General features: G+C 35.8%; 1 protein-coding gene across 1 annotated transcript in view; it reads left to right on the plus strand.

The window, feature by feature from the left end:
• Cnbd1 (cyclic nucleotide binding domain containing 1) overlaps window positions 1–13,435 on the plus strand; it is a 251,231-nt gene that overhangs the window by 41,627 nt on the left and 196,169 nt on the right. Inside the window, exon 4 of the mRNA XM_057791198.1 lies at window positions 4,353–4,508. Within this exon, the coding sequence (XP_057647181.1) occupies window positions 4,353–4,508 (156 nt within the window). The remainder of the gene's footprint in view (window positions 1–4,352; window positions 4,509–13,435) is intronic.

Below are 13,435 nucleotides of genomic sequence, written 5' to 3' on the forward strand. Positions count from 1 at the left end.
TCCCCTAACAATGGATGAGTGTTTCCCTTTATCCCTCATCTTTGCCATCATGTGCTGTCATTTGCTTTGTTGATCTTGGCCTTTCTGACTAGTGTAAGATGAAAGCTCAAAGAAGTTTTTGTTTGTTTTTGTGTGATAATAAAGGATGCTGAACATTCTTTTGTGCTTCTTAGCTATTTGTGTTTCTTCTTATGGGAATATTCTATTTAGATTTTTACTCCACTTTTTAATTGAGTTGTTTTCTTAATGTCCTTATGTTCGAGTCCTTTATGCATTTTGATATTAAACCCTGTGTTGGATATTTTTTATGTCAACTTGACACACTCAAAAGTTGTCTGGCAGGAAGAAGCCTCAATTAAGAAAATGCCTCTATAAGATCTGGCTATATACAGCCTGTAGGGGATTTTTTAAGTGATTGATAGCAGAGGGACCAGCCCATTTGTTGTGCATAGTGACATCACTGGGTTGGTAGTCCTGGATTCTTTAAGAAAATAGGCTTAGCAAGCCATGTTGAGCAAGACAGTAAGCAGCACCCTTTCATGGCCTCTGCATCAACTTTGGCCTCCATGTTCCTGCCCTGCTTGAGTTCCTGTCTTGACTTCTTTGATAATGAACTACAGTGTGGAAGCTAAGTAAAATAAACACTTGCATCTTCCAGTGCCTCTGGACATGGTGTTTCATTACAGCAATAGTAAACCTAAAGACAGACTGATACCAGGAGTGGAGTATTGCTATGACAGGCATAACCATGTTATTTGGGGGAGAAATATGGAAGTAATTTGGAACTTTGTGCAAGAAAGGCCATTGAGTGTCCCATTCTTTAGTGACCTGTTCTGTGGTAGTTTGTGCTAGTGTTACAGCTGCAGATGGAAAGGTATTCTGACTTTTTGGGAAGTCTGGGAAATCAGGCTATACATGAAACTGTGAAGAGGGTATTATGGATATATACAGTCACAGAGGGAAAGGTATTCTGACTATACCAGAAGCTGTGACAGGAAGGTATCCTGGATACTCACAACTCTGGAGGAAAGGGTATCCTGACTTGTCAGGAAGTCAGGCTATAATTGAAGCTGTGATCTGTTGGGGGATGGTCTCCCCATAGGATGTAGCAATCCTGCTCCTCTCTGAGAAAGTGGTTACAGCTGTGCTCTGCTCCAACCCCCTATGGGAGTTTCCCAGCAGAGGTATCCATTTCTACTCAGTTCTGGCCTGAGTAGATGTTACTTCTGCTTCACTTTTGTAAGGGAGAAACCCCTGCAGAAATGTAGCAATCTGCTTTTTCTCCAGTGAAAAGATTTTCCTTCTGCTCTACTCCCAAAGGAGTTTCTCAGCAGAGGTATCAGTTGCTGCTTCTGCCCTGCTCTCCTAAGGGAGCTTCCCAGCAGAGATTCTGCTCTGCACCAGCAAAAGAAAATCTTCACCCAAAACTCTCACAAGAAAGGTATTTATTTAGGAAGAAGTCCAAGAGAGTGGCTACCTCTGCCACAGTGGAGGAGGACAGCTGCCAACTGAACAGGCAGAGGAGTGGCTTGTTTATTTATTTGTTTGTTTGCTTATTTATTTATTTAGGTTTTTCGAAACAGGGTTTCTCTGTAGCTTTGGAGCCTGTCCTAGAACTAGCTCTTGTAGACTAGAATTGGCCTCGAACTCACAAAGATCCGCCTGCCTCTGCCTCCTAAGTGCTGGGATTAAAGGTGTGTGCCATCTCATAGGGCTTTTTAGGGGAGAGTTTTTCCAGGGAGAAGATTTTCACGAAAGGAATTGGTCAGATTTTGGTCCTCTTGAGTCTGGACAAGCTTAGATTGACTAGATTTTGTGCTCAGGGATTAGTTGGCTTTCTGATCAGGGGCTTTTTGGGTTTCCTACTCAGGGATTGGTTGGTTTCATGTTCAATTGGTCAGGGACAGAGTTGGCACTGGTTCCAGGGGCAAAGTGTGCTTCTTTAGCTCTGAATTCAGGGCCAGGTAGTGTTTCTTTGGTTCTATTTCAGGGCTAAAGTGTGTTTCTTTGGATGCAGCAAAAGAATGAATCCTGTTTTCACATCCATTATGTTTGTCTGTATCTTTTTATTATGGAATTGAGACCACTGATATTGAGAATTATTAATGAGCAATGATTGTTGATTCCTATTTAGTTTTGTGTGTTTTGTTTTGTTTTCATTGTTGTTGCGTGGTGGTGGTGGTGGTGGTGGTTTTGTGTGTGTGTGTGTGTGTATGTTTGTGTTTGTTTTTTCCCTTAAAATGCCTTTGATAATCTATAGGACTGGATTTGTAGTAGATATTTACTAAATTTGATTTTATCATGGACTGTCTTCTTTTTTTCCATCTATTGTGATTGAAAATTTTGCTTGATATTGTAGTCTGGGATGGCATCTATGGTCTCTTAAGAGTCTGAAACACATTTGTTTAGGCCCTTGGGTCTTTAGAGTCTCCATTAATAATTCAGATGTAATTCTAATGGGTCTTCCTTTATCTGCTTCTTGGTCTTTTTCCCTTGCATTCTTCAATTTTATTTTATACATTTAGCATTCTGATTTTTATGTGTCAAGAGGAGTTTTTTTTTTTTCCAATCCATTTGATATTCTGTATGTTTTTTGTACCATGATATGCATGTCCTTCTTTAGGTTAGGGAAAATTTCTTCTATAATTTGGTTGTAAATGTTTTCTGTGTCTCTGGCTTGTTTTTCTCCTTCTTCCCCAATATTATTATTCTTAGATTTAATTTTTTGACAATGTCCTAGATTTCCTGACTGTTTTGTGTCAAGAGTTTTTTATATTTAACATTTTCTTTGACTGAGATATTTATTTTATCTGTTGTGTCTTCAATACCTGCAGATTTTTCTTCCATCACTTGAATTATTTTTATAGAATTTATATACTTTTTAATAAATCTTACTGGAAACAAAGGCAATTAATGCAAACAAAATTTAGGCTGTGGTTATGTCCGGAGACAAGTTCTTTCCACAAAGGAAACAGTTGTGCTTCGTTGTATATGCTGGTCATGCTCTGCTTCTAAAATCTGCCCCAGTCTCCTGTAATTAGTTTTTTTCTGGTCTTCTTTTCACCTCTTGTATTATAAATATTCTTTTAAAAATATATTTTTATTTTATAATTAGAAACAATATCTAAAATGTACAAGGTCAACAATAGAGGATGAAATATATTCCTTTTATAAGTAATTCTATTTGATAACAATTCCTTAAGTAATTTCATGCATTTCTGTCACAGAATGAAAATTAACATATAAATAATTGGATACAGAGTTACCAAAAAAGCACAAATGTTCAATTGAAGCTATTTATAATTTTGACCATTGAAGAGCCAAAATTATTTTTGAACAGAATTTCACCATTTTTAGAATTTTTAAGTTTTTTTCCTCTAGAAATAGTTCTAGTATGATCTCCTTGGGTTAGTTTGTCTCCTTTTCATCTGATATATCTCTACTCACATGTCCTTGTTTCTCTGAGATTGTCTTTTCCTTTGTTGTGTATCTATCTCTATGTCTCTTTCTTTGAAGAAATAATAAACTTTCTGAAATTTCCTTAGTTTATAAATGAGAGAGAATTGTTGGTCTTAATGTTTTGCAATAATGAATATATAATGTATAGCATAGGAAATAGCACACTTAACAATGCAGTAAAAGTTAGATGCTAATGTGATAATTTACTATTGTTATTCTAAATACCTTCTACTTAACTTTTAAATCCTTTCCAAGCATGTCAGTGACCTAATCTATCATCAGGACTTAATTTGTGGTTGTTTAGATTATTTTATTGCCAATTTTCTTTTTAAAGATGGATATTGTGTTTTACTTTTCTGTTCTTTAAGCTTTCAAAGACTTAACAGAATATCTTGAGGAAATGAACTAGAAACAAATCATAATTTATTCATACATTTATTGGAAGACTGAAAAGTACAACAAGCTATTGAATATGAATATGGTTGTGATAATTATGGTAAAGACATTTGTGGTTTGTAATTGGGAAACAACTAAAAAATTTCCTAGTGGCAAGACTACTGATATGTAAGTCTGTTGTATGGAAAGGGAAATATGGTTGTTAATTCATAAAATTTCCTTGAATTATATAATATTTAAAATGCTACAAGTTATAACATATAATAAAATTATACATGCTGAAAATATTTTATATATGCTAACTTTTAGGCTTAGGGTACAATGGAGTACAAATATAACTACAATAGTGTCTGAAAAAAAAGAAGCACTAAGAAGGAATTTTATTCAAATGTTTGATTCATTATCAAATCATTTATTTCTAGTGTTGACAGTAAGTAGAACTCCATGTAAAATTTTTATTTATTGTGAAATATTATTAATATTGTTTTCTTGTTCAGAAAATGTAATGGAAAGACAGAGGAAAAGAAACCCCAACATGATAACTCACACAACATATCTCTGTATGTCAGACAAGCACGTGGTGGCCCTATTCTTCATGAAGAAGAAAGAGCTACATTGAAGTTTATACAGTTCCTAGCTATCTTAAAGAAACTGTAAGTATTCTTAATGGTACAGTTTATGTCCCTGAGGACTATTGTGACTTATTCATGACTTGATATGACTGAGGAATTCAGGAGAAGTGGATAGTCTGGAGACTGTTGTGAGATGCCAACAACCTTCATGAACTCAGTCTTCATGACATGCAATGGATATACAGCTAAGCTTGTGGATCCTCATTTTAATTTTGCATTGCAAGAAAAAAATGTGCTGTGTACTGATGTTAAGTAAAAAAATTATGTTTGTGATTTCATTAGATTTAATTTCTGGATGACTTTCCACAGAATTTAAACTGTCTTTTCCGTCACAGAACCTTTAAACACACTTAACTTTTATTACATTTTTTTCTTTGAGCATGTTGTCTTGCATTTGGAACACAACTGCTTAGTGGTAAAAAGCAGAGAAATGGAAAGGAAAGGAAAACACACACAGGAAAGCAAATGAGGAGATTATAATCACATCATTTACCAGTTTCTTTCTTTCCTCTGAATCTTCCCATATGCCTCTCCTAGCCCTCTCTCAAATTCATTGCCTCCTTCCTATTAATTATTGTTACATACATATATTTCTATGCATACATATGGAATTTCTAAATAGTTCTCATGGCAGTTCTTTGAGACAGCTGTGATGAGTTATTAGAACAATATGTGTGCTGAAATCTGTCTTAACTCTTCCAGAGAGTGCACATTTTCTCTTTGCCTGCCTGATTATAGTACCTTTGTTTTACTGTTTCTGTTGTGTATTAAATTATTATAAACCCAGTTGTTTAAATAGTGCCTTTTAGTATCTTTTTGTGTGTGTTTCTTTTTCATGTTGATATCTTTAGGCATAGTATATTTGGTTTTCTTAACATGTCCAAGTTTTAACCAAGACTTGCTGTGAGCTTGTTCATTTCTGAAGCAAGAAGCTCTCCTCCATGGTAATGTTGTTGATGGCAGGATCTTAAATTCCTTACTACTGAAGAGCTGATACCTTCACTTTCTTGCTAGCTCTCAGCATGGACATCAGCCTTTGACATCCGCCCCAGACCCCCATAGCCTCACAATGTGGTTTTCTCTCATTTTGTCACCTAACACGAATGCTTACCTTTTCAAAGCCAGAAAGGAAGAGTCTGTATTTCTTTCTTAAATTTTAAAGTAATTAATTAATTAATGTTGTTGTTGTGGAAAGACTCAGGAACCCGATTGTAAAGAAGTAGTCTTTACAGCATGGTGGGACTTTTACGTTGGTGGGATGCCAGCTGTTCACGCATCCCTGTCAACGTGGTTTCTGTGAGGAGATTCGGGGCGGGCTGTACAGCTGTTCTAGACAGGAAATGACAGTAACCTCTTTTCCATGGAGAATGCAGGGAAGCCATCTCATTCTGTCCAAGGCTTATATACTATGGCACTGACTGTAACATTGCCCACTTTCAAAATGTAATTATGAAATGCTTTGTAGGAAACAACTTATTTACAATCTGCCGACTCTTTAAAAAAGTGACTTATATGGGTTTGGGGATGATGTGAAGATTGGGAAATGCAAGGAATTCAGACGTGATTGTGAAAGCAGCCTGAGGTCCTTAGAGAAAATTTGGCCCAGTTGCTTGCTATCTTGTCTGCTTTCTCCAATTAAAGATGCTTCCTTCGAGGGAATGAAGCATCTGAAGATCATTACATTTCGGCAGAGCAGTGATGCAGAGCCACTTCTCAGGAAGGACTCAGAGGACTCAGTCTCTGAAAGAAATCAGTGTATTTGCCTTTTAGAATCAGGCTGTGAAAAAATCCAAATGCAGCCTTCTTCTCCCACTGTCCTACATTGAAGTGGCTGGTAAGATGAGGAACTGCAGTCTGGGAGGGCACTCCAGGCTGTGTGCCAATGCTATGCAGCTGTGTGCTATGCAGCTCTCAGTTTTGTGTAAATGTTGCCTCATTTGGAGTAAATCTGCTTGGAAACAGGCTGGGAAGGCTCTCACCTAGAAAACAGGATCTTCCTTTGAAGCTATGTTAGTAAAGAATGGTGTAAATACAGATATTTATAGTTGTGACAGGAACCATGATCATAGATACTACAGGAATGTGATTAAAGGAAGACAGTTCCTTGAGATAAGGCAACAAAGAACAAAATGTTAACTCTTTGACATCACATAGATATTATGAAGCTGTGCTGAAGAACAGCACTGGTCCCTGGTCTGTCTGGGGCAGCAAGAGCAATAGTTACACTTGGGAGGTTTTCAGTTTAGTCAACTTGGCTTGTGCTCATAAGAATCCAGGTTGTGATCCAGACCGTACTGAGCATCGGTGCAAACTTTGGGGAAATTCTACCTCTTAATATTCAGTTTACTAATCTATAAAATCCATAAACTTTTGCTGTTATTCTTAAAACGTTCCCCGAGGTGGGCTGGAGGGGCCCACCATGCGAAAAGCGGCTCAGTTTCCCACCAGTGGGAGGGCACGCGCCACATGTCCGGTGGGTAACAGACACATAAACACAAAGATAGGCATAAAACATTTTATTGAGGGAGAGAGAGAGAGACAGAGAGAGAGAGAGAGACAGAGAGAGAGAGGAGAGAGAGAGAGAGAGAGAGAGAGAGGAGATAGAGAGAGAGAAAAGATATAAAAGAGAGAGAAAAACAGAGAGAACACGTGCGCACGCCAAGGAAACAGAAAAAGGAAGGGGCAAGATGGCAGCGGGCAGATCAGAGGTAATGGGAGTGGGCGTGGCTTGTCCCTTAAAGGGATAGGAAAGCACAACATCTGCTATTATTATTGTTGTTAGACCCAGAGGAGTCAAAGCTACCTTGTACATCATTTCCATCAGTAAATTATAGTTTGCTACCATCTCAACTTAATTCTTCTCTCAAGATAGAATATGTAAATTTCTGCTATGATAGATGAACAAATATAAGCTCTTAGTTATTTTCCAAGTATTTATATAGCTTACAAAGTCAACCATGGTATTTTCATACTGTAGTTCAAAATGTTGCATATTATACTTCTTCACATATGAACGAACAACTAAACTCATCTTTGTAACAATCTTCAGTAGTTTAGAAATAAACAGGTCTTCTATTATAACATTTCTAATAACACACTTTAACTCTGTTAATTTATTTTAGAATATATTTTAAAGAACAGCTTAATTTTTTGTTTTAGTTATTCATTTTTTTACATTTCAAGTTAGAGTTTTTTTCAGAGAGATGTTTTAATAGTATTAATACAAAAAAACGAACACATTAGATACTATGACATCAGGTTTTATGATCTTACTGAAAGATTTTAATATGTACTTTATTGTAGATTTAATAACACACGGAGACACAAAATTATGTGTACAGATTATTTGTAACAATTATCTGTAAGTTATCACAAACATGATTTCTTAAAAACATGTCTGACAAAATATTTTAATTGCCTTCTTTTTGTACTTACTTATTATCACAATATTTTAAGCCATTTTGTGAGCCAGCCCTAACTTTTCAAATAGTTTTTGTTTATATACAAACGACTGAATTTAAAAATATGAGCACGCTGTTGTACTGAAAGGGGCCATTTTGATATTCAAAGTAAATGTAGAAAGACTTAGAAAATCACATCTAGATCATATTAAATCTACAAAATCATGTGCCATGTGGTTTTTTCTAGTAGACTATGGGTCTACATGGTCATTTTGAGGTCAGTCTCTAGAATTATCTGCAGAGAGGTGTCAGACTAGTTGATTTTCTTTAGTAACTTACAGAACAATCCTTATTTGTCATTCTATCCTTTATCCACTAAATATCTATTCTTTGAGTCACCATGTACTCAAGGATTACTTACCCTAAAAATCTTAGTTTTCATAAAGGATGAGACTATAGTTTGTAGTTCCTAATGTTTTTCCAATATGCATTTATGATTCATAACTTGGCTATTACAGATAGTGCTGCCACAAATAAGGATGTACTTGTGTTTTTGTGGCATGTTATCTTAGAGTCTTTAATTTTTATTTTTCATTCCTAATGCTGTTGGGTTGTGTATGTAGAAGATGTCTTAAAAACAAAGAGCACACTTTATAAACAAGAAGTCCCAAAACTATAAAAACATAATTTAGAAAAAAATAAAGAATGTTCAAGTTATGTAGCACCAAAACTGACTTCAGTCATACTGTTCCAGAGCCATAGTAATAAAAAAAAAGCATGCTGCTTGCACAAAAACAGACACATCAATCAATAGAGTGGAATCAAGAATGCAAATATAAATACATGCAATCACAGTCAACTTAATGCTGAAAACATGCCACAAATGCACATTGGAGAAATGATAGCTTCTTCACCAAACTGTTTTTTTCTAAAAAAAAAAACTAGAAAAAAACCTGCAGAGAAAAAAAGCTAGATTCCCTCATGATGATTTGAATTAGAATGCCTCTTATAGGCACATATGTTTGAATTATGGGTCTCCAGTTGATCAAATTACTGGGTAGTAATAAAAGCATGGTCTTGTTGAAGGAGGTGTCTCACCAGGTATGGACTTTGAGGTTTCAAGATTCCTGTTTCTTTACCAGTGTCTCATGCTTTGCTCCTGGTTGTGTCTCAAGATGTGACCTCTCAATTATTGCTCCAACTCCATGCCTGTTTCTATGCTCCCACCGCGATGGATGTGGACTCTAACCATCTGAAACTCTAAGCTCCATATAAACTCCTTTTATGAATTGTCTTGGTCATGGTGATTTATCATAAAAATAGAAACTTATTAAGACAATCTTTGCCATTTAGCCTGTATAAAAAGCAGTTCTAGATGGATCAATTATCTTAGCATAAGACCTGAAAGTCAATAGGCATGAAATAAAACACAGATAAAGACTTTGATATATTGTCATAGGAAGGATTTTCTGAAGGAAAGGCAATAGTTCAGGGAATAAAATGCAGATCTAACAAATGAGGTTGAATAAATGTTCTTCCCAGGAAAGAAAACAATCAATTGAAGAAACAGGCAGCAGAATGAAAACAAAGTCGCTATCAAAACTTTAGCAGAGAATTAATATTCAGAACACATAAAAGAACTAAAAATCCCTGAAAAAAATACTCAGTCAACACATAGGTTAATTAAGTAAGCATAATTTTCAAAGCTGAAGTACAAGTGGCCAGTGAACTCAGAGCATATATGTAAAGACTTCTCTAACCTCTTTTCTAAAATGATTGGTACTTGGCTCTTCAGCACAGAAGTTATGCTGAATGCAGATTCCTAACAGGAAGTGATTTTCTTTCACTTTTTTTATGGCTTTCTTTCAACTCTAAAGTCAGATAGTTGATTTGGAATTTTTGAAAGTAATAACTTTTGTTAGATACTTTTATGCTTGTTTTACTTTCTAAAAATTTTATGTTCTCTGGATTTTAAATTCTTCAAGTCTAGAATTGATAACTTTATCCAGTTTTGCTGAATATTGTTTTACCACTAGCCTGTCACATTTTTCTTGTGGTAAATCCCCCCCCCCTTGAGAATATGGTTTACTTCTCACTAGGACCTCTGTCTTATTTTTCTCCAGTATTTGCTACATCATTTGGTCTCATTATATTTCTCCAAGGTGATTCTATAATCTGTTCAGTTTGCAATTAATATAAGCCTTTAGCTTAAAATAAGATTATTTTCTTATTATATTCTTTAAGTATCTTTAATATATGTAAGAGCTATTTAAATTGGCTTCTGTGTATTTATAAAATCTGCCTTAATGAGCATACATTATCATAATATATTTACATATATTTTCTTTTAATCATTTAAAATAATGATAATGAAGTCTGGAAATAACAGTAATTTATCATATATTTTATATATCTTCATTTCTTATGGCTATTTATTCACTGGAATGTTGAAAAAATTAAACAGTTGTGGTGATAAATTGGTTTTCACATTTTTTTAATAGTTTGCTTCTCACAATTCTCTATACCTTGTAATGTTGGCTCTTTGTAGAACTGTGATGGAAATGATATATCTTGCCTGAGTTTTATCATCAAAAATTATGTTAAATATATCTAATTCTGAGTGCTTTATAAGACTTCAAAAACATTCACAGGAAGTACTTAAATGCGCAGAACTACTACACTGTAGCATACGCGCGCACACACGTACGCGCGCGCGCACACACACACACACACATAGCTCTTGACCCTTTTCTATCCTGAGTTATACCTCAACAAGATAGCTTATGTCAGCTATCTTCTTTGCTACTTACCGTCAACTGAATTCACATAATGGAAACAGTGGAGGTTAACAAGGGATGGGGGCCCTGGGGTCTGAGTCATTCACCTAGCTGTTTCTTGTCATTCAGGCACAGTTGGGCATAAGCTTTTATAAAATGCCCATATTAGGTGCTTTTGTATGGCCAGGACCAAAGGAGAACAATCATTCACAGCACGAGCCAATTGAAAACATTTCAGATTCAAACCACAGTCTCTTACCTTCTCCCACTAGTGCTTTCCCTGAATATCAGTGACCTCATCTTTCCCCTTATCCCTTCAGGCCTAGACTGGTCATATCTCACTGTTGTCTACTGTCCCTGGTTCCAGCCGCTGGTCTATTATCCCCTTACTATTTTTCCTCAATCCTGTGTAGTTACCTGTATAGTCTTTTTAATAATCCTTTCTCAGGGTGTTATTCTTTTGACTGGTGGAGTATTTCTGTGCTTCTATGTTATACTGACACATCATTCTCAGCACCCCAGAGTGCTATACAGATCCACACTGTTTCATTTCTAGTAGAAGGCAGATGTAAGCCTCCTGTTACAAGTGCTGGCAACAGAAGTTGCAGTCTCTAGAAAAGGAGCAAGGACTTCTAACCACTGAGTCATCCGGGTTTTTTTTTTTTTTTTTTTTTTTTGTTAATGAAAGCTCTCTTGTTGTTTTGTATAACAATTGTACAAATTTACATCCTCAGTAGACAGAGATATTTCTTTGCATGCTTGTCTACACTTATAATTTTTCGTCTCTGACAATAGTTATTGTAACAGGAATTTTTCAGTTGATTTTAATTTAAAGCTCCTTATTGATTAGTTATGCTTAGCATTTTAAATAAACTCATAGACTGCTTCTAAGCCTGTGTTAGTCTTAGTCCATATTCTGTTATCTGAAGGATGCTCAATCATGCCACAACGACACATGCTCAACTGTGTTCATAGTAGCATTGTTTGTCATAGCCAGAACCTGTTACTACAACAAAATACTACAGTCAGAATGGCAGTCACAAATAGCAAATACAAGGATATAAACAAAAAGAAACCCTCATACACTACTGTTGGAGATACATGCATGTCTAGCCACTATGAAAACCAATATAGAGTTTCCTCAAAATGCAAAAAAATAAAACTCTCATGTGATCTAGCTCTGAATACCATGATGGTCATCTTTTTGTGTGAAACATTGGAATTTGTAACAGTTGTAAAGTTATCAGTCTAAGAATGCAGGATGCCATACAATAAAACAAAGAAAATTACTTTCTCATTTAGTGAGTAATGTGGAGAATGTCTCTCTTGCCTTGTCTCTCTGGGGTTTAATTTCCCTGCAGGAATGTGTACTGCCTCCTCCTGCCTTTTACCTCCCAACCCAGAGCAAGAAAGAAATTCAGTCAAGCTTGTGCAAAACGTTGCTGTCACCCAGAAACTTGACAGAGGGTGAAAGGTGTCCATGCTCTGTTTATTTTCCATATTTCACCACTTTCCTTGTGAGGATCTGGATCACTGCCCAAGATTCATGTTTTAATGTGGTTTTATTTTCTTCTTTTAAATGTAATTTGAGACAGCATAAACATTCACCAACTGATACTCAGTCAATTAAAATTAATAAATAGCAGAGTTCACTTTCAACACAAAATTTACTTTAATAGCTTTGTAAATTATGCTATGAAGAGTGTAAAGAGACTACTTACAGTTTTGGTTATGGTCGACTGTGTTACGGAATAAATTATTTGTATATTGGTGTTAAGAAATTTGTAAGCTCTCAGAATGTAGACCAGCAATAAACATTGACTTTTATTGAGCTTTTCATTTATTGCTTTAACATTCATAATAATCTACCTAGTCCTTTTTTAACAGATGAGGAAACTGTGTTTATCAGCACTGACACTTAGATTGATTGAGTCTTCACATCGATGCTGGGTGACAACATGAGCTCTGTGCCTCCTGGGTCACCCAGTATATGCCACAGAGTCTGTAGATCTTGCACATGTGCCTGGACCTTTCTGCAGACTTGTGCACAGGTCTTCCAGAATATTTGCATGAATGTATTTTCATTACAACAATTGATTAGGACATGGGACATGATCTGAAAGCTTTACACAAAATTGAGAACATCAGTATTCTATCATAAAAGTAGAATACAAACTGGGTGTGGTACGGATGAACCAAATAGAGAGTACGCTCTGGGTGTGTGTGTGTGTGTGTCTTGTGTATTCATACCTGAGGGTTTCTGAAAGATGTGGCAATGACTTACTTATATGCATTAGAACCCACTGCAGCATCCAAGCCTCTGTACTCCAGGGTATCTCACCAAATGTTCAGTTTCCGTCTGATTTCTGTCTTTGCTTCATCAGACCACCTTGTGACACCACTTTACTCCTATTCAGAGTCTGCTTTTTTTAATGTAATGTTTATTGAGATACAATTTATATAAAATAAAGTTTTTCCTTTAAAGTGTCCAGGTTGATGTATCTTGGCAATTATATTCAATCTTGTTACCATGACTACAGTCAAAAATTCTAAAAAAGCATTTTTATGCCTTTCCACTGTTCCTCTTCCCCAGTTGATCTGCTTGCCATCCTTAAACATGCACCTTCATTAGAATTTCATGCTAACAGACTCCTATAATGCAGAGGTATTTATTCATCTTGCTGCTGTATCAATATCATGTTCTTCTTCACTGCAGAATACTAGTCTGTAGTAAAGACTTGCCACTTGTAGGCTGAGTCACCCCAGCTAA

Source organism: Chionomys nivalis, chromosome 16 (genome assembly GCF_950005125.1).
Source record: "Chionomys nivalis chromosome 16, mChiNiv1.1, whole genome shotgun sequence".
In the NCBI taxonomy this organism is placed as follows: Eukaryota; Metazoa; Chordata; class Mammalia; order Rodentia; family Cricetidae; genus Chionomys; species Chionomys nivalis.